Genomic DNA, 21,702 nt, shown 5'->3' with positions numbered 1-21,702 from the left:
CAAGCGCAGGATGAGAGGAGAATTTCATTGCAGGAGGACTTGTCTCTGCGCGTGCGTCCTGTTCCAGTGGCAAGGTTGTCTAGCTTTGACAGTGGAACATTGTCCAGTGCCATGGAGATGCAGGCGCAGAAGGATTCGGGAATTCGTTGTCATCGATATCAGAATGAAAAGCATATGCCTAATACATCCTTAAAGTCAGTGAGTAAACATGACTCTCTTAAGGTTTTTCCACTGTGAATCACGCAAAAATTTTATGGGACAGCAAAAGTAAACCTAAAGGTATTTTTGGTGCGCATTTGAACATCAGGAGCCTGTTGCCAAAGCATGATGAGGTTAAATCGCTGTTAATGGACTCGAATCTACACTTTTTAGGCTTGAGTGAAACTTGGCTTCATAATGGGATTCAAACTGATTTAATTGATATCCCAGGTTATAAAGGTTTTAGAAATGATAGGAAATCTGGAAGAGGAGGAGGTGTGGCATTTTATGTAAGAGGTAATATGATATGCACAGAAGTCACTATTGATCATGAAATAACCATTGAATATATTTATGTTAAAATTTCATTATCAGCAAGTATGCATTTTAAAATAGTGATTGTATATAATCCTCCCTCTTTTAAAGATGCATTTTATAGTGAGTGGAGTAAATTGTTGAAATCGGCGGCCCATAAGTCTGAAGTTATTGTACTAGGTGATTTCAATATAGACTGGTCTAACCCTGGCAAAAGGAAAAAACTAAAATCCTTAATGACTAAATGTGAGTTTAGCCAATTAATTAAGGGTGCCACAAGGATCTCAAAATCTTCTAGGACACAAATAGATCTAGTTTTTTCAAACAAGGATGATCGGATTTTGAAGTCATACAATTTTCTAACAGGTTTATCGGACCATAACATGATTCTGATCGCTCATAAATTATCAAAAAAACGTCTGCTTCATATAAATAAAAATCGTTCAAATATAGTGACCATTTTAAAGAGAGATTATCCTGCTGTTGATAATGAAATAAATGCTCTTAACTGGAGCACAATCATGGAAAACAACGATGTGCATGGTTGCTGTAAAGAGGTAATGAACACAGTTGATGGGGTCATTTCTAAATTTCTTAAAAAACAAAAGCATTTGAAGAAGAGAATATTACCCTGGTTCAATGAGGAGTTGAAGCGATTAATGAAAGAAAGAGACCTGGCTTTGAAAAAATCAGTTAAAACCAAATTAAGTAATGATATAAATATTTTTAAAAGTTTAAGAAATCAAGTTACTAAAAATATAAGAAAAGCTAAAGCGGAGTATTATATTACAACAATAATAGAAGCCAAGGGAAGTCCTCTCATATTGTGGAAGCAAATAAATAATATTGTGAAACCGGCAGGCGAATCAAAGACTATTCATGAGCTTAGAAATGGAGACAGGCAAATTAGAGATAGTCAACAAATAGCACTGGAATTTAATACGTTTTTTGTTTCATCTGTGGAAGAATTGGTGCAACATGTGAATTTAGAACAACAACTAATATTCAATAACCATCATTCGATAATCCAATATTCGCTGTGTTGAAGCCATTTGTGTGTAGTTATACATTTGTCCATTGGGTGGCGTTCTGGGATGGGATATGAAGAGCTAAGAGTAATGAGACACAGGTGTTGTCAGTTGGTAGTGGGGAAGCTCACAGTTTTCGACCGCACGGCAGAGAAGCAAACAGGGTTGATTGATTGAAAACAGTAGCAAAGGTATGGGCTTGTTATTTGTATTATAATGCTTGGAAAGAAGAAGACACAACAGGAAGCTTACTGGAAGCAATTGTTTTATCATTGAAGCACAATAAACAAAGACACTTTGCATTTTACCTCCGTCTGCATGGACTCTGTTTGTCCGCGTCTAAACTTACTCCTACTACCAACGAGCGGCTTAATGGAAAGCCGCTACACAAAGTCGAAAACTTTGCTTCATTCCTGTTGTATTCGCGTGGGAGTGTTTGCTGCTGGACATCGCTGATTCAACACTGGAGTAAAAGTCAATGCAGTTGTTTCGACGGACAAAGGGACGGCGTTCGTTTGGATAAAGACTTCGTTGCTGCGCGTCTAAAGAGCCAGTTGAATTCGAGGCAGCTGGATTTGTTGCTGCGCGCTCATCTGGATCGACTGGATTATAGGTACGTTTGCTGTTACAACAACAAATGGCCATATTATATTATGTGTGCACACAATCGTATCAAGCGTAATTCCAATGCATTGGTTGCCAAAGACTGACGGACATTGCTTGTGTATAAATTGTATGTTGATTCACAATTGTTTGTAAAATGGAAAATGAAAAGTGTATGAATTTGGTCGGGGATACTGAATCAAATCAAAACCTGTTTAATGTTGAAAAGGAGTCTGAAAGAGAGAAAAGACCTATTAAATTAACATCTAAAGCTTTACTGGAAAAGCTTGACACGTTGCAAAAATTAAGAAAGGCTAAATTAAATAAGGCTCAAAAACAACTTGAAACTATTAACAGGTTAATTCATGATGACAAAGAACATGAACCTGAGGTACGTTTGTCCTTTGAAGATTTTAATAGGTTATGTGCAGAAGCTAAAGAGGCACATGAGTCATTATTGGTTCTGTTACCTGTTGATGAAGCCGAAAAACATGAAATATGGTTTAAAGCAAAGATGATAGCAAATAATGAATTAACTGAACGTGTGAATAAATGGTTATCAGGCACCGCAAAAGGTCAGAAAGGCTCTCATTTGAGTGATGTAAATAGTGACATTGGTCCTGGAGACAGCGTCTCAAATGTGTCTCATGCTGCCACCAAACGTAGTAAACACAGTTCACGCAGCAGTAGGAGTTCATCTGTATCATCTGCGTGCATTCAGGTGGAGGCTGAGAAGGCTGCACTTATGGCACAGGCTGGTGCATTAAAAGCCAAACATGCCATTGAAGCTCAGGAGGAGGAATTGAGACGGAAAAAGGAACAATTGGAGTTGGATGCTCAAATAGCAGCTTCAACCGCAAAGATCGCTGTGATGCGAAGGTCTGACCAAAGCAAATGTTCACGCAGTGCAAGTTTAAAATCAAAGCAGAGTGAAAAAAGGGTGAGGAATGCAACTGAGAACCTGAATTCTGATTCTGTTCGAAGCAAGTGTTTGAACCCCAATGCTAATGCATATGTACCAGTGAGTACAGCTGGGGCAGTTGGTGTCTCTGCTTCACAAGCTGTAAAGGAGAGTCAGAGGAAAGGATGGCAAAATCAACAAACATCCCACACATTTGAAAGACCTGATTTCCACTATTCTGCTCATGTGCAACAAGACAATATGGGTTTCCATCAGGTGCCACATGTTTCTCCTCCTCATGGTGATTCACTGTTGAAAGTTTTGAAAAAGCAAGAGGAGCTAACAAACCATCTTATTCAACAGCATGTAAATCCTCGCATCTTACCAAAAAGGGAGATCCCAGTCTTTGATGGTGACCCACTGCAGTACATGTCATTTATCCGAGCATTTGAGCAGGGCATTGAGGAGAAAACTATCAACGAAAGGGATCGTTTGTATTTTCTTGAACAGTTTACAAGGGGACAACCTAAAGACCTGGTCCGCAGTTGCCAACATATGGCCCCAGACAGAGGCTATACAATGGCCAAAAGATTACTACAAGAACATTTTGGTAATGAGTTTAAGGTATCTACTGCCTATTTGGAAAGGGCTTTGGACTGGCCTGCTTTAAGGGCTGAAGATGTGCAGGGTTTACAGGCTTATGCATTGTTTCTACGCACATGTTGTAATACAATGGAGGAACTTCATATATGCAAGAACTCAACATGCCTAGTAATATGAAAATCATTGTAACAAAGTTGCCTTACAAGCTCAGAGAGCAATGGAGAGCCAAGGCGTGCGAGATCATGGAATCCAGTCAAGGCAGACCAAGGTTTTCTCACATTGTCCAGTTTGTTGAAAAACAGGTCAAGATGGCGTCTGATCCTGTGTTTGGAGATATCCAGGACAAGCATGGCACAAGTAAGTCCAAGAGTCAAGTACGCAAACCATTTAGAGGGAGTAGCTTTGCCACTGATGTTGATGTTCCAACCAAAAAGACTAGCAATGTGTCATCACAACAAGGATACTGCTCTGTATCTAAGAATAATGGAGGTTGTTTGTTCTGTTCAAATCAGCACCCACTGGACAGTTGTTTGTCTTTAAAGAAGAGGACTCAGAGAGACAAGATTGATTTCCTGAAAACCAAGGGGATTTGTTTTGGTTGTCTAAAGATTGGACATTTGAGTAAAGAATGTGACAAGCGTTTGATTTGTGATGTTTGCGAAAGAACCCATCCAACTATCCTGCACATATATCGCAAGGAGGAACCGAAGGTGTCTGCTCAAACTTGTGGTCATACAGGGGCCGGTAGGGAAAGGAGTTTAATGCCAATCATACCGGTGCAAGTAAAGGCTATTAAAGGTAACAGGGTGGTGCAGACATATGCTTTTCTCGATCCGGGAAGTTCAGCTACCTTTTGTTCGGATCATCTAATGAAAGAGCTAAATATGAACGGAAAGAGGGTAAATATACTTCTTCGCACCATGGGTCAGGAGAAGTCTGTGTCCTGCAATGTTCTTGATGGACTAGAAGTCAGTGGTGTAAGCTCCAACCATTTCTTCCCTCTTCCTGCTGTATATACGCAGCAGAAGATGCCGGTCAACTTCGAAAACATCATTACTCAAGAGGAGTTATCCAAGTGGTCATACCTAGACAAGGTTAAGATGCCATACATTCAAGCAGGTGTTGATTTGTTGATTGGAACAAATGCAGCTAAGGTGATTGAACCATATGAAATAATAAACAGTCATGGTAATGGACCATTTGCCATTAAGACCCTATTGGGATGGGTCGTTAATGGGACTTTGGAAGGACATGGTGACCACAAGAATGAAGCTGGGCTTTCTGCTGTTATTGTTAACAGAATTTCTGTTGTTAAGTTGGAAGAGCTGGTTAACAATCATTTCAACCATGATTTCAGCGAAAGAATTGTTGATAAGAGAGAAATGTCAAGGGAAGATCTTCGGTTCATGGACATAATGAACAGCACAGTCATGCTCCAGGATGGTCATTACAGCCTAAAGTTACCATTCAAGACTGATAATGTCATGTTACCTGACAACTTCTGTATTGCTAAGCAACGATTAAAAAGTCTGAAAAGGAAATTGGAACGAAACCAAGGGTTTCTTGAGCAGTATACTACATTTCTTACCGATGTTGTAAACAAAGGCTATGCTGAGAAGGTACCAGCTCACCAACTAGATTGTGTGGATGGTAAAGTTTGGTACATTCCTCATCATGGAGTGTTTCATCCTAGGAAGGGCTCGCTGAGAGTTGTGTTCGACTGTGGAGCAGCATATAGAGGAACATCGCTTAATAGTCAATTGTTGCAAGGCCCTAACCTTACCAATTCTTTGGTTGGTGTACTGATGAGATTTAGGCAAGAACCAGTAGCCTTCATGGCTGACATTGAAGCAATGTTCCATCAAGCCAAAGTGGCTAAGGAAGATGTAGATTTTCTTCGTTTCTTGTGGTGGCCTGATGGAGAATTGAATAGAGAACCCATTGTATTCAGGATGACCGTTCATCTTTTTGGAGCTGTGTCTTCTCCAAGCTGCGCTTGTTATGCTTTGAAACAGACTGCAAAGGACAATCAAGCAGACTTTTCGGCAGAGATTATTGATACCATCAACAACAACTTCTATGTAGATGACTGTCTGAAGAGCGTCTCTTCTGAGGAAGTGGCCATCTCTATGGTTAAGGATCTCACATTGCTTTGTCAAAGGGGAGGTTTCCATTTGACAAAATGGATCAGCAATGGTCGCAAAGTATTGCAGTCAGTTTCTGAAGAACACAGAGCAAAGGATATACAGCAGCTTGATTTGGATCGAGACAAATTGCCTGTTGAAAGAGCTTTAGGTCTTCAGTGGAGTGTGGAAGCTGACACATTTCAATTTAAGATTTCCTTGAAAAATCAACCATGCACTAGGAGAGGCATTCTGTCTGTGGTAAGCTCTGTCTATGATCCTTTAGGGTTTCTGGCACCACTTATTCTGCCTGCTAAAGTACTGTTGCAGGAGTTGTGTAGACAGAACTTGGGCTGGGATGACGCCATTCCATCAATTTTCCAGAATCAGTGGAACAATTGGATTTTCGAATTGGACAGAGTTGCAGAGTTCCAGGTGAGCAGATGTTTTAAACACATGGATTTTGGGCTGCCCACTCATGTTTGTTTACATCACTTTGCTGATGCATGTGAGACTGGATATGGCACAGTTTCCTATCTTAAGATGCAGAACAGTGCTCACAAGGTACATGTGGCTTTCTTGCTGGGCAAGGCTAGAGTAACACCGTTGAAACCAGTGACCATACCTCGTTTGGAGCTTACAGCGGCTGTTCTGTCTGTCAAGGTTGACATCATGCTGAAGGAGGAGCTGCAACTTTCATTGGAAGATTCTGTCTTTTGGACCGACAGCACAACCGTCCTTAGTTACATTAGGAACGAGGACAAGCGGTTTAAAACATTTGTCGCTAATAGAGTGTCTTTTATAAGAGCTGCAACACAACCTCACCAGTGGAGATATGTTCCCAGTAAAGAAAATCCAGCAGATGATGCATCTCGTGGACTGAAGGTGGAACATTTTTTGAGTAATAGGCGATGGATTGATGGTCCCAGTTTTCTCTGGAGGTCAAGTGACACACTGTTTTCCACAAATGATCTGGTTTTGACTGATGACCCAGAGATTAAAAGGGAGTTGAATGTCAACGCGGTGGGTTTGCAGAATGGACAAGATGCCACACATAAACTTATTCATTATTTCTCAGAATGGAAGCGTCTGAAAGTTGCAGTGGCCTGGTATTTGAAACTGCAGAAACTTCTGATGGAACTGAGTCGCAAACGAAAGGAGCTGGGCTTGGAGCAGAATGACCGTGTTGCTGTAGATGCAAAATTGCAGGAATTTAAACTATCTCTGAGCAGACAGAACTTGACGGTGGAGGATCTGTCCAAGGCTGAGACTGGCATTATTCGTTTCAGTCAACAGGAACAATTCCAAGAGGAAATTGCTGAGCTCAAGGATGGAAAAGCGGAAGTTAAACGAAACAGTGCTGTCTATAGCTTGGATCCTGTGTTGCGTGATGGACTTTTGCTAGTGGGAGGGAGACTTGCTAAATCAGCTATGCCAATTGAAACAAAACATCCCATCTTGTTATCTAAAGATCAGCATGTGTCACATCTCATACTTCGAGACATTCACGAACAGTTGGGTCATGGTGGCAGAAATCAGATGCTTTCCAAACTTCGGTATAGGTATTGGATTACGAATTCCAATTCTGTTGCAAGAAAGATAATTTCCAAGTGTGTCATCTGTAGGCGGTATAAGGGGAAGTTAGGTGAACAGAAGATGGCGGACCTTCCTATAGAAAGGATCACCCCTGACCTACCACCTTTTACTAACGTTGGAGTGGATTTTTTTGGCCCCTTTGAAGTAAAAAGAGGACGAAGTAAGGCAAAGCGTTATGGAGTGATTTTTACTTGTATGGCTAGCAGAGCAGTCCATTTGGAAATGGCGTATTCGTTGGATACCGATTCTTGCATTAATGCTTTACGCAGATTTGTATGTCGTCGTGGGCAGGTTTCTCATATGAGGTCAGATAATGGGACAAATTTCATCAGCACGGAGCGGGAGTTAAAGGAGGCTCTCACTGCATTAAACAACGAAAGGATTCAAAGGTCTTTACGGCAGAAGGGGATTCAGTGGAGCTTCAATCCTCCTGCAGGCTCTCATTTTGGTGGTGTATGGGAGCGTGTAATTCGAATGGTGAGACAAATTCTTTGTGCAGTCCTTCGACAACAAACATTGGACGACGAAGCACTGCAAACTGTCTTGTGTGAAGCAGAAGCTATTTTGAATGATCGACCTATCTCTAAACTATCCAATGATCCTAATGATTTGGAAGCCCTCACACCAAATCACATTCTGCTTATGAGAGGAAATCCTACATTGCCAACTGGGTTGTTTGAAAGATCTGATGTGTATGCAAAAAGGAGATGGAGACAGGTGCAATATATTTCTGATCTTTTCTGGAAAAGATGGGTGAGAGAATACCTACCCTTGTTGCAGAAACGACAAAAGTGGAGCAAAGAACGTAGGAGTTTTACCTCTGGAGACATTGTGATTATTGCTGATTCCACAGCACCACGTGGTTCATGGCTACTTGGAAGAGTGGTTGAGACCTTTCCAGATAAAAAAGGTTTAGTACGTTCAGTAAACGTTCAAACTAAAAGTAACATCTTGAACCGTCCAATTAGTAAGCTGTGCCTTCTATTAGAGTCAACAGACTAGATAGGGCATACAGTAGTTTAATAGGGGTTTAAATGTACTGTTTCCTATATACTTCAGTACCCACTTTGAATAATGTATGGCTCCGTATTTGTATGTATTTGTAATTGTTATGTCAGTATGCCATAATCAATTAAGGGGCCGGTGTGTTGAAGCCATTTGTGTGTAGTTATACATTTGTCCATTGGGTGGCGTTCTGGGATGGGATATGAAGAGCTAAGAGTAATGAGACACAGGTGTTGTCAGTTGGTAGTGGGGAAGCTCACAGTTTTCGACCGCACGGCAGAGAAGCAAACAGGGTTGATTGATTGAAAACAGTAGCAAAGGTATGGGCTTGTTATTTGTATTATAATGCTTGGAAAGAAGAAGACACAACAGGAAGCTTACTGGAAGCAATTGTTTTATCATTGAAGCACAATAAACAAAGACACTTTGCATTTTACCTCCGTCTGCATGGACTCTGTTTGTCCGCGTCTAAACTTACTCCTACTACCAACGAGCGGCTTAATGGAAAGCCGCTACACGCTGTTTTCCCTTCTGCGGACGAATGAAGCAAAAGTACTTGAAGCGATAAATTCAGTTAACAATAGCCATAGTAAAGACCTTTTCCATATAGACACAGCTTTCTTGAAACAAAATAAAAACAGTCTTGTAAAGCCTCTAACACACTTGTTTAATTTGTCTATTCAGAGCGGACAATTTCCCACAACTTGGAAACAGGCAAAAGTCTTGCTGTTACTTAGGTCAGGAACACCAGACCAGGTATGCAATTATCGGCCGGTAAGCATCTTACCAATATTTTCAAAGGTGTTAGAAAAAATTGTGTATGGGCAACTTATGGCTTTTATACAATCAAATAACATTCTACACCCATTACAATTTGGCTTCCGTCCTCGATACTCCACCGAAACGGCCAACTGCTTTTTTGTGGAACAACTTAAATCTGCTATAGATAGTGGTGAAATCGTCGGTGACGTTTTTTTGGATCTTAAAAAAGCATGAATCATGAAATTCTGATTCGTAAATTGTCCAATTTTAATTTTACGCCGTCAACTTTGCAGTGGTTAAAATCATATTTGGAACAGAGAGTTCAATGTGTGGTGGTTAATAATGAAATGTCCACCTTTTTAAAAATGAACACAGGAGTACCGCAAGGTTCCATTCTGGGGCCCTTGCTTTTTACATTGTATATTAATGATTTGCCAGACTCATGTCCCACAGCAGGATTTCAAATGTACGCAGATGATGCAGTGGTTTATGTGCGAGGCAGAAGTGTGCAGGCAGTTTCTAATGAGCTTACATTACATCTGCAAAATGTGGCGGTGTGGTTGCAAAAGGCAGGTCTGACAGTGAATGTTAAAAAGACTATGTCTATTTGCTTTGCCTCAAGATTCAAGTCCATACCAGATGAACTAAATTTGTGTATAAATGGGCAAAAGATTCAGCAGGTACAGGAGGTTAAATACCTGAGCCTTGTACTTGAGTCTCATCTTACATTTGTCAGTCACATTAAAAAAATATGTCGAGTTGCCAAAGCTAATCTGTTTACATTCAGATTAATCAGGGACTACCTACCGTTTCATGCTGCTCACACTTTCATGCATGCCATGATCTTCTCACATTTAAGCTACTGCATCTGTACATGGTCACAAGTTAATGTCACTACACTTAAGCCAGTTCAAATGATCTATAACAGAGCTGTTAAAATCTTAGATAGGAAACCAATTAGGTCACATCATTGTATTAGTCTAAGGAAGTTAAATATTTTATCTTTTGCAAATTTTATTAAATTCTCATTGTTGAAGCTGATGCATAAATGTTTAAATCATCAAGCCCCACAGGTCTTGAGTAATTGCATAGTTGCTCTCAGGGTTGGGGGTTCAAGGACTAGAGGAGCGATGAACGGGAACTGTCAGATTCCAAGACGCAATACTTTGTTTGGACAATCAGTTTTCTCTGTACAAGGCATAAAGGTCTGGAATTGTTTAGATACTGAACTTAAGGGAGAGTCAAACTGGGTCACTTTTAAACACAAACTCAAGGACACTTTAATCAGAAGTCAAATATGTGACCACTGATTGTCAGCTTTGTTGCTATTGTTTTATATTGTATTACTTTGTTTAATTTTACTGTGTATTGTTTAATTTTGTAAAGGCTCACTAGGGACGGACATTGAGAATTAGCTTCGGCTAAAATGTTGTAGTATGTAACATTTGTTTATGTGACATACTTGTCCCTACTCAAATAAACAAATAAATAAATAAATAAATAAATAAAACTGGAACCACGACTGAGCCTGGTTTCTCCAAAGGCTTTTTTCTCCATTCTGGCCCTGAAGGTGTTTTGGTTCTTCGCCACTGTTGCCTTTGACTTTTGGCTTGCTCAGTTGGGGAAACTTAAATTTAAACTATATTACCAACCTGCCCACATTGACACTACACTCACCTAAAGGATTATTAGGAACACCATACTAATGCTGTGCTTGACCCCCTTTCGCCTTCAGAACTGCCTTAATTCTACGTGGCATTGATTCAACAAGGTGCTGAAAGCATTCTTTTGAAATGTTGGCCCATATTTATAGGACAGCATCTTGCAGTTGATGTATATTTGTGGGATGCACATCCAGGGCACGAAGCTCCGGTTCCACCACATCCCAAAAATGCTCTATAGGGTTGAGATCTGGTGACTGTGGGGGGTCATTTTTGTACAGTCAACTCATTGTCATGTTCAAGAAAACAATTTGAAATGATTTGAGCTTTGTGACATGGTGCATTATCCTGATGGAAGTAGCCATCAGAGGATGGGTACATGGTGGTCATAAAGAGATAGACATGGTCAGAAACAATGCTCAGGTAGGCCGTGGCATTTAAACGATGCCCAATTGGCACTAAGGGGCCTACAGTGTGCCAAGAAAACATCCCCCACACCATTACTCCACCACCACCAGCCTGCACAGTGGTAACAAGGCATGATGGATCGATGTTCTCATTCTGTTTACTCCAAATTCTGACTCTACCATCTGAATTTCTCAACAGAAATCGAGACTCATCAGACCAGGCAACATTTTTCCAGTCTTCAACTGTCCAATTTTGATGAGCTTGTGCAAATTGTAGCCTAATTGTCCTACTCGTAGTGGATATGAGTGGTACCCAGTGGGGTCTTCTGCTGTTGTAGCCCATCTGCCTTGTGTTTGTGCGTGTTGTGGCTTCACAAATGCTTTGCTGCATACCTTGGTTGTAACGAGTGGTTATTTCAGTCAAAGCTCTTCTATCAGCTTGAATCAGTTGGCCCATTCTCCTCTGACCTCTAGCATCAACAAGGCATTTTCACCCACATGACTGTCGCATCCTGGATGTTTTTCCCTTTTCACACCATTCTTTGACCGGCTCAGACCGGCCCGTCTGTCGTCAACAACCACGCCATGCTCAAAATTGCATAAATCACCTTTCTTTCCCATTCTGCCATTCAGTTTGGAGTTCAGGAGATTGTCTTGAACAGGACCACACCCCTAAATGCATTGAAGCTACTGCCATGTGATTGGTTGATTAAATAATAGTATTAATGAGAAATGGACAGGTGTTCCTAATAATCCTCTAGGTGAGTGTGAATGATAATTCAAATGAGCTGGATAACATCGCCGTTTTCACCAGAGCAGACCAGATAAAATGTAGGCTACAGCGTGGCCTAGTCTGACAGTATTTACTTAAAAAAGGGGTTATACCTAACCTGGCTATTGAAAGATATAATTAGTAGTTAGTAATTAATTACTTTTTAGAGCAACACAATACTGGTTATATAGCTTATACATTAATGTTGTGTAGCGACAATGGGAGATGGTAGTGAGTTAATAATTAACCATATGACCGGATGACCAGAGCTCAGATAATCACGTATCCTGGGATGATGTAATCACCCTACAGATGTCCCTTGTACTGCAACTATACTACTAATTAACTGATGAGGCGCCACATTATAATCCCCAAAGAAAGGATTTTGTGTGTTAAAGTCCTGGACACCTCAGGCCTTTTGGGTTGCAGCATACACGTCATCCAAACAACCCCCCTGCTTTTGACCTCTGACCCATACACAGAGAAACTACTCTGAGAACACACAGATCAGCAATATATGGACTTTTAGATTAAATTACCTCTTCAATGTACCAAATATATGTATTGTGATGATGCAATGTTTTATATGATGTTTTGAAGTGACTTGGATGTTTACTGCATGTAAAATTGTTTACTAACTGTAAATTCTGTGTATCTGCACTCTTGAATGCCACCACTGTCATTCATGGTATCGTTAAAATCGCAAACGCCCGACGCCAACAAATTCGGTATTTAAATATGCGACAAATGGCATCAATATGAAGCTATACACTTTCCGGGAAAAGAAAGAAAGATGGGCTCTTAATACATCACCCATCTTTGTTTGAGTCACAAGGAAGTGGAGGGCTTTCAATGGGAACAGTCTTGTGACCACTCATCTCCTGATTGAATTATCTCAGCCGATCTCATCTATAAAAACCTAGACCCACAATGACACTTTGCGAGCGCCTTCCACCAAAGCGGGACCGGCGTTTCCACGCTTCCAACTTGAGAGATGGGATGAAGAGATGAACGATTGAGCACGAGAGCGGGCAAGGAGAAACGAGCAAACCTGCCTGAAAGACACGACCACCAATCATGCCCGGAAAACTCCTCCAAGAACATCCAAGCTTCATTGCCTTGAAGAAACAACAGACGTACGCACCTAAAACTTAAATGCAAGTATCCTATTTCGCAATCAAACTGCGCTTAAAGGTTGTCTTGACCATTCCTGTTTACGGGAATAGTATGAATTAAGTTGGGGCCTCTTGGAAAGAACTGCATGTTAAAAGTTGTCTCCATCTCTCTCTCTCTCTCTCTCTCTCTCTCTCTCTCTCTCTCTCTCTCTCTCTCTCTCTCTCTCATTCTATATTACTTTTGTTTTATTCGTTAAGTTTGATTTTTCCTTGTATGTTGTTTGTTTTGTTACCCTCATATGTATGTTTTACCCTGTGTGAAATCGTAGTTTTGTATACTCCAGTGTCTATTAAAATCCAATAATTACATTGAAGTGAATGCCTTGCTCATGGATTTGAAGTCACTGATGACGTAAGATCTTAGCTACAAATTAAGCTTGATTTTTGTGTTACTATTTCAGTAATACAAATTGTACAAACTTATGAAATATTTTTAATATATTCTTATGAAATAAATTATTCCCCGAGACTCGTTATCGCTACAGTTGCCATAGAGGACAGTTGCACCAGCATGATAAACTTGCTATGCTAGCTTGACACAACAGCTGCAGCACATGGTAGAAATGTATTTTACAAGCTAAGAAAACACTGATACAAATTATTTAACTTTATAATGCTTCACACAAACAGTTTAGACAGTATAACAAAAACTCTGAGCATGAAAAAAGGTACTTTTTTACTTAAAAAGGTTTCTTTTTCAGAAAGAATGGTAACATAGCTGCTTTCTTCCAGAGATGTAGAGGGGCTAAATGAGCATATCTAGTGTGAGTATCTTCACTCATTCCTGACTGAAGGAATAAGAAACGTTGCATCTGCCCCAACTCTCCTCTATCGATAAATGTGCAGCTATCATAACTTTTGTTTTAGGCATTCTGGATTTTGGACATATTTGATAAGACATATATGAAAAGATATTACATTATTTCATATCAGTGTATTTTACAGCAACCGAATACCTATATCAGGCCTAATCTATTGTGAGATTTTTTTTTAAAGAGAAGTTTATTATTATTGTTATTACTGGCTTATGATACATGTATATAATACATGCTATTCCTCACAACGGTGCTGTTGTTTTGGTGATGGACTTTATTGAAATGTGAATTTTATGTCATTATTTCAAGGAGATGCCAACTCGAGATGCCGAATCAAAATATCACACATACAAACTAAAAAAAAAAAATGATTAGCCCAGGTCAATATTTTTAATTTAGAGGGAATGGTAAATAAATATAATGCTAAATATAACCATTATAATATGGTGCTCTCTCTCAGTCATAAGAAAATATAAAAACCCTGAAATAACACTTTGAACATTAAAGCCAGAGATGAAGATTATTTTTATATTTATAGGCTATTTATTGCCCATTTGTCAAAGCCTTTGCAGTAAATCCATTCGCTAGTCTGGTTGGTTGATGAGAGAGATAAAATGTATGTGCAATAAATGTGTTAAGAACCTGCACAGCTGTAGCAGCGAAGTACTTATATTCTGTTGAGACATTTTGAAGCTGCCTAGCGCAAGACGAATTGCTATACACTCCAGGCAATTTATATGCCATTGCAGTTGAGGTCCTGTCCAGAGAACTGAAACTACAAGCCCGTCGTATGTGGCACCCCAGCCGGTGGATGAGGCATCAGTGGAGACATCAGCATGCCTGGACAGTTGTTCTAGAGGCACTGCTGCCCATAAAAATGAAGGGTCCGACAATGGGTGTAAGCATCTCGGTGTCACTGAGAAACAGAAGGGTCCGCTGTGCCCGGTACAGGGCATCTATAGGGCATTTGTACTGCTGTGCCAGGTACAAATCATCTCGGTACTCGGTCGTATAGCCAGCGTTGAAGCGGTCTCATATGAAGCAATCCGAACTGTATTACTGCGGCTGTGGATGCCATATGCCCCAGGAGCCTCTGAAAATGTTCCAGTGCTACCGCTGTCCTACGTTTGAACGAATTCAAGCAGTTAAAAACCGACTGGATGCGCTCATTGGTGAGGTACCCGGTCAGGCCAAACGAATCCAGCTACATCCCGAGAAAAGAGATCCTCTGCGTGGGGAAGAGTTTGCTCTTTTTCCAGTTGACCTGAAGCCCTAACTGGCTGATGTGACTGAGCACCATATCCCTGTGTTTGCACAACTGCTCTCGCAACTGGGCAAGGGTCAGCCAGTCATCGAGATCTTGGGGACGGATGCACCTGAAGATGCGTTTCTGCATTAGCTTTCTGAAAATCTGCTTATGAAGGGACTGGTTAGAGAATCGCAGATCTAAGATTGGCCGTAACCCACCGCCTTGGGTACAATAAAGTACAGGCTGTAAAAGCCGGTCTTCATATCAGCTGGAGGGACCGGCTCTAATGGCGTCCTTTGACACAGAAGTGAAGTGAATGCCCCTGAACTTGTAGGGATGCCGGGCGAACTGAATCGCATAGCCAAGTCTAAAAGTAAGGACGAGTAAGCGGGACAGGCTGGGAAGTGTTAGCCAGGCCCCCAGCGACCAAACCAGCAGGACCAAAGGCACCACAGACGTACCCGCAGGGGGTAGCAAGGCAGCATGCAGGAACCTGACTTGGACAGCATGGTAGTGGGGTCTGGGCGTGCTGGGCAACACTTACCTGCTTCTGCTGAGGGGGCACGCGAGTGTGGGGAGGCCGCTTGTGTTCATCCCAACACAGGCGGCACCCCCTGCTGGTGATTGGAGAAGTGCCTGAGGGTGACAAGGCATGGAAGCATCGAACATAACACTATAGCATAGCACACCAAGCACGCTCTCTTGGCACCCAGCGTATCGGAACAGCTCTTTAGAATTTTGGGGACCACTGGCTGTTTTTAACACCAGTGAGACAACATAATTTTCCAATGATTCTCCACCCGGCCCTCCTCCGGGGAAGAGCAGCTCCTGACCAAATCTGGGTGACCCGTCCCAGCTGACTGGGATGGGTGGCATGTGGGACTGATGCCCATGGCGACGAGCAGACAGAGGGGTTGCCAATGTTTCTGGACCAGGGTGGCCAAGGGCCAACACTGTGACTTTAAATATAAATCAGTCACTGTACGCAGCTCAGCCTTGGCTCAGAACTACCCTCCTGCACTAAAGGTGCTGGGCAGATGCGGCCTGCCAGAGGCACTGCCACCCCACCGATGAGGGCAGTGAGAGAGAAGACACCGACACAGCACCCTATGGGGGCTCTGGCTAGAGAATGTTCCCAAATGGCAACTCTGCTACTCTTCCTTAAATACCCAGACCAGAACAAAGGGTTGTAAATGTTTACTACATGCACACCTGGTTCCGGCGGAGAAGATTAGATATCTGAAGAGACCACTCAAAAAAGAGAACAGAGTTCTCATAAATTTCAATTGTCCTTATCCTACCAGTGACTACAGTGAAGTTGAGACCATTTTACCAATCACACTGAGACATTTAAAATTATACCAAACATGAAAGGGAAAAAACAATAGAATTCACAAGATCCATTATATGTGGAATAGAGACATTCCTAGAGAACTTTCTGTGAGTTGAATCAGGGGGGAAGTCAGTAGGGAGAGAAGTTTGGGCAAGGTGGTGTCCAACTCTCCTTCTCTGAGATCTTCTCTCCAGATGAATGAGTTTTATTGTTTTATTGCAGGATGGTTCATCTCAGCTTTTTCTAAGCAGGAAAACCAAACCTTACACACGTGTCCGTTTAAGTTCAAAAGAAAATGAAGTCAAAATGTTTGCTCTGTTTTCTGTGCACGAGTCCTCTAATAATCAATCTAAATATTTGTTTTCAACCCTAAAGTAAAAACAGGAAATCAAGCTTTTTTTTCCCCTCTGATTTCAATATTACATCAAAAAACAAAAGATTCAGAAGGTACCCTGATTATATACAGAGCCATAGAGAAACTGATGGAGAAGCGGATCACAACAAGCTTACAGTAATAATTAATTAAATTAATTAACAATGAGTGCAGATGATGTGATTATAAACTGGACTCACCGTGTACAGTGATGTTTCGAGGACGGCGTTTCTCTCCAGATTCAGACTCACACCAGTACACTCCAGTGTCAGATGTGCTGAGAGAGTCCATTACACATGAAGATCCTGTTTGATTTGAACAAGTTTGTGTGCCTTTGTCTGTGTATCTTCTCACTGTCCATCCAGCAGAGTTACTCTGATCCTCACAGCTCAGAGCGAGAGACTCAGATGAGAAGTGTTGACTTCTGCTGGGATTGATGACCAGAGACACTGAAGCAGAAACTCCTGAAAAGAGCAAAATCTCAATCTAAACTGACACACAGAGACTGCAATGAAACAGAAATACGGACGAGCACAAACACAAATCCTCACCGGTGACCCACAATGGCTGTGTGCTGCTGTTGTGTGTGTGATAGGCTGGTCGTCCTCTCTCTGCTCTGCACGTATAAACTCCTGTGTGCTGTAGAGACGCAGGACTGAGAGTGTAAGATCCTCCAGCTCCTCTGCTGCTGTCTGACAGATGATCATGATCTCTGAACCAGCTGAACGTCCAGCCTGTAGAGGAGCCTGAAACCTCACAGATCAGAGTCGCTGATTCTCCTTCAGTCAGCCACGGCTGTGGAAACACTCGCACGACTGCCTGAGCTTCAGCTGAACAAAACATCATGAGTTACAGAGCCGTAGAGGAACTGATGGAGAAGCGGATCACAACAAACACAAACTCACCTGATACAGTCAGTGTAACAGCATCACTGCGCTGAGAGCGTTGAGTCTTCATCTGTCCTGTACAGGTGTATTTACCGCTGTGAAAGTCTTCAACTCCGCTGATGATCAACTCTTGTGTTGAGGTTTGGCTGACATTGTTTTTATACCAGCTGTTGTTTTCCTCTATTTCCCATCTGTATGTCCACTGAGTGTCTCCTCTCCACTTTATATCACATCTGAGAGTGACTGTTTCTCCTCTAAACACTCGTTCATCAGGTCGTACCGTCACCACAGCTTTAGGACTCTCTGTACAAACACAGATTATTGCATTTATAGTTTTAGACGTTGTATAGATATGGTCTCTGATCTGTATATGTTGCATCACACACACATTCTCTCTCACCTGTAGCATTTACCCACAGTGCATCACTGTATTGTGTGTAATAGACTGGTTTGCCTCTTCCAGCTCTACACCAGTACTGGCCTCCATCAGACACTGAATCAATCTTCAGCCTGTAGGGGTTTGTTTCTGTCTTCTCTGTCTCAGGGTTCAGTGTGTGTTTGTACCAGTAAAAGTCCCAGTCTCCAGTGGACGGATCCATGCCGCAGGTCAAATTCACTGTGTTTCCTGTCAGTGCAGCTCCTGCAGGATCTGATGTGAGTTCAGGCTTCGGCTTTAGATCTGCAGGAGAACAAGAACAGATTCAGATCCTCAAGAGTCAGAGTTCAGCTGCGGCACACACATCACCGATTATTTGTCTGCAACAGGTCATACAGAAGAGAATAAGTGATGAAATATGGATTTTATGTTATCAATAAAAAGATCTGAATAGGAACTACATCAAAAAAAAAAAAAAAATCATATTCATATCCAGTCTGCTGCATGTATGATCTTTTACATTCACATATCCCACACGTGGATTATATAATATTTACATAATTAAAAGTGTTTAAAATGTTTAATGTCTTTTTCTGGTGAGTTTTAACACCAGCCATGTAGTTTTGGCAGGGGTGCGTCTCATTCTGTGTAATTTTATTTTTCCCCCTTTTTCATAACATCAGTACAGAGCCTCTAAAGGGACATGGTGGTGCAATATGGGATGCATGTTTTCACGTTCCCCTGAGACACTTTGCATTCTCTCGCAAAAACTGTTGTGAAATAGGACAAACACTTCCTGTCCCGCTGGCTGTTTATCAGTCAGTTAACAATGTAGCAGTTAATACCCAGGTAGCAATGACTTCTGGCCCTGATTTGGCATGAAGCCGGCACAGCTGGCATTCAGGTGGCACTGGCATAAGGAATGTGAACCGAACATTGCCCGGTTATGGTAGAAATGGAACTGTCTTTAAGGCGGCAAACAAGATATGGACCAGTTGTTAAAAGTATTATTTGGCCCACATATACAATATAGAAAGGTGGGCCACATATGTGTGGCCAGAGTTTCCCCATAGATATTTCATAATTTATCATATTTACACACATCTGTTTTCCCTATTCCTGTTTGCAATGTGCGTTTATTATATTTATTATATTTATCTATCAACAAGGGTTCATCAATAATAATGAAACACCATAAACTTTAAATTTACATTACATTTAGGCTACATTTAATCATTCAGCAAACACTTTTATCCAGATTTAAGCAAACCAACAAAAGTGCAATATGTTATGTACTATGACAGTCTAACACATTACACAAAACACACACACACACACACACACACACACTTGCAAGAAAAAGTATGTGAACCACTGGCAGAATCTGTGAAAATGTGAATTATTTTAACAAAATAAGAGAGATCACACAAATGCATGTCCTCCTTTTGTGTGTTGTGTTTGAGTCCCTAATGGTCCTCAGTGTGAAAGATGAATCTCAAAATCATACAGTCACTGCTGGAGAGGGTTCATATATGCAAAAGATGCTTGGAAACTGAAGAATCTGCAGGACCTGGAGGATTTTTCTGAAGAATGATGGGCAGTTTAACAAAACAAAAAAACAGTCGTAGAGGTAACCACACATATTAAGAATCAAGCAGGTTCATATTGGGTTACTTGAATAAATTCAGCTATTTGTATTTCTTGTGGACTATATAAAATATCTTATGTAAAATACCTTACTCAGGACAGTACTAAATAAAAGTATTTATTTATTTTGTTCAAATAATTCACATTTTTACTGATTCTGCAAGTGAAACCTTTCAAGGAATAAAATGTATTTTAAAATCTGGAATACGTATTCCAACTCCCACACATTCATGTTTACTTTTGGATCCATTTGTATCCATTTTGAGATAATTATAATAATTATTTTTAAGATAACTGTTTGTATTAACTCCCACTTCCTCCATTATCCATTCTCTTTTCTTTTCCAGTATACTAAAATCTATCTTTACCTTTGTAAAAAAACATGGTGGAATATTACTAACTGGGTTGGGTTTGGTGAACTCTAAATCTCCCATTCCATAATCTTTCACTCTTTTATCTCCCATCCATCCAAATCCCCTTCCCTGAAACTTGGTATATTCCCAGCAATCCTGTATTATTTCTTTTGTAAGATTTTCTTTCCGACTTCCTTTCAATTTGATCCAATATGCTAGTGCAAGTTTTTCCTCTTCTTAACTTCAGAGTCTCTCCTGTTTCTATAAGTATTTCGTTAATGGGTGTTGTCTTAATAGCTCCAGTGGATACACGTAATGCCCTGTACTGTAATCTATTCATTTTTTCCAATGATGTTTTTGCTGCTGTACCATAAACTATACAACCATAGTTTATTGATGACCTCATGCATGCTCTATATATGTCAATAGTGAATGTCTGTCTGCACCCCAATCACATCCAGCCACAGCTCTCAGTAAATTAATAACTTTTTTACATTTAGTTTCTAGTTGCTTTATGTGTGTTTTCCATGTATACTTACTATCGAACCACAACCCCAGATATTTAAATTAATTTACTTTCTCCATTGGCTGCTTATATAATGTAATCTTTTCAATATGACACTTTCGTTTGTTTGTTAACATCATGTAACAGGATTTGCTTGTTGATATTTTAAACCCCCACTCTCTACTTTCCCTACTGCTTTCCTTATGTTCTCTAACACGTATGCCACATTTCTTCCTCTCATCCATATGGCCCCATCATCTGCATATAACGCTGATTTAAATGGTGTTCATCTACATTTAAAAACATATCATTTATTATAATGTTAAACAACACAGGACTGACTGCACTCCCCTGGGGAATACCATTGTTCACACTAAACTCCGTTGATACCTCTGATCCAACTTTCACCCTAATTTTCCGGTTTGTTAAAAAATCCATTCTCCAATTATACATCCTTCCGCCAAACCCCATTCTTCTTAATTTAATAAGTAGTCCTTCCCTCCACATAGTATCATATGCCTTCTCAATGTCAAAATATGCTATTATCATCAGCTCTTCCATTTTCAATGCCTTTTCCACCTCATTACTTACGCTAACTAGAGCATCTGTTGTTGAGTGTCCTTTTCGAAATCCACTTTGAATATTGGTCAGTAACCCTCTCTGTTCTAGTATATGCGATAATCTTCGACTTATAATCCTCTCCACCATTTGCATAAGGGAGATGTCAGGGCTATAGGCCTATAGTTCCCAGGATTAGTTGGGTCTTTACCAGGTTTGTTAAATGGTAATATAACTGCACTTTTCCAACTACTCTGTATCTTTCCATCCCTCCATATTTTATTGAAAAGTCTTATCACTAATTTTAAAGGTTCGATTGGTAACTGTCGGAACATGGCATAACATAACTGATCTTGTCCTGGTGCTGTGTGTCCAGTGCCTATCAAAGCTATATTAAGTTCAGACATTGTAAAATCCACATCCAATGATGATAAACCATCCTCCCTCTTCAGCTTTA

At 40.7% G+C, this 21,702-nt stretch overlaps 1 protein-coding gene across 1 annotated transcript in view; it reads right to left on the bottom strand.

The window, feature by feature from the left end:
• LOC137071433 (Fc receptor-like protein 5) overlaps positions 1-21,702 on the bottom strand; it is a 101,332-nt gene that overhangs the window by 23,639 nt on the left and 55,991 nt on the right. Inside the window, exons 5-8 of the mRNA XM_067439477.1 lie at positions 18,207-18,485; positions 17,825-18,109; positions 17,471-17,749; positions 17,120-17,383 (exon numbers count right to left, since the gene is read on the bottom strand). Of these exons, the coding sequence (XP_067295578.1) occupies positions 17,120-17,383; positions 17,471-17,749; positions 17,825-18,109; positions 18,207-18,485 (1,107 nt within the window). The remainder of the gene's footprint in view (positions 1-17,119; positions 17,384-17,470; positions 17,750-17,824; positions 18,110-18,206; positions 18,486-21,702) is intronic.

This window comes from Pseudorasbora parva, chromosome 1 (genome assembly GCF_024679245.1).
Source record: "Pseudorasbora parva isolate DD20220531a chromosome 1, ASM2467924v1, whole genome shotgun sequence".
NCBI classification, from domain to species: Eukaryota; Metazoa; Chordata; class Actinopteri; order Cypriniformes; family Gobionidae; genus Pseudorasbora; species Pseudorasbora parva.
This window is presented reverse-complemented; position numbering and strand designations above follow the sequence as displayed.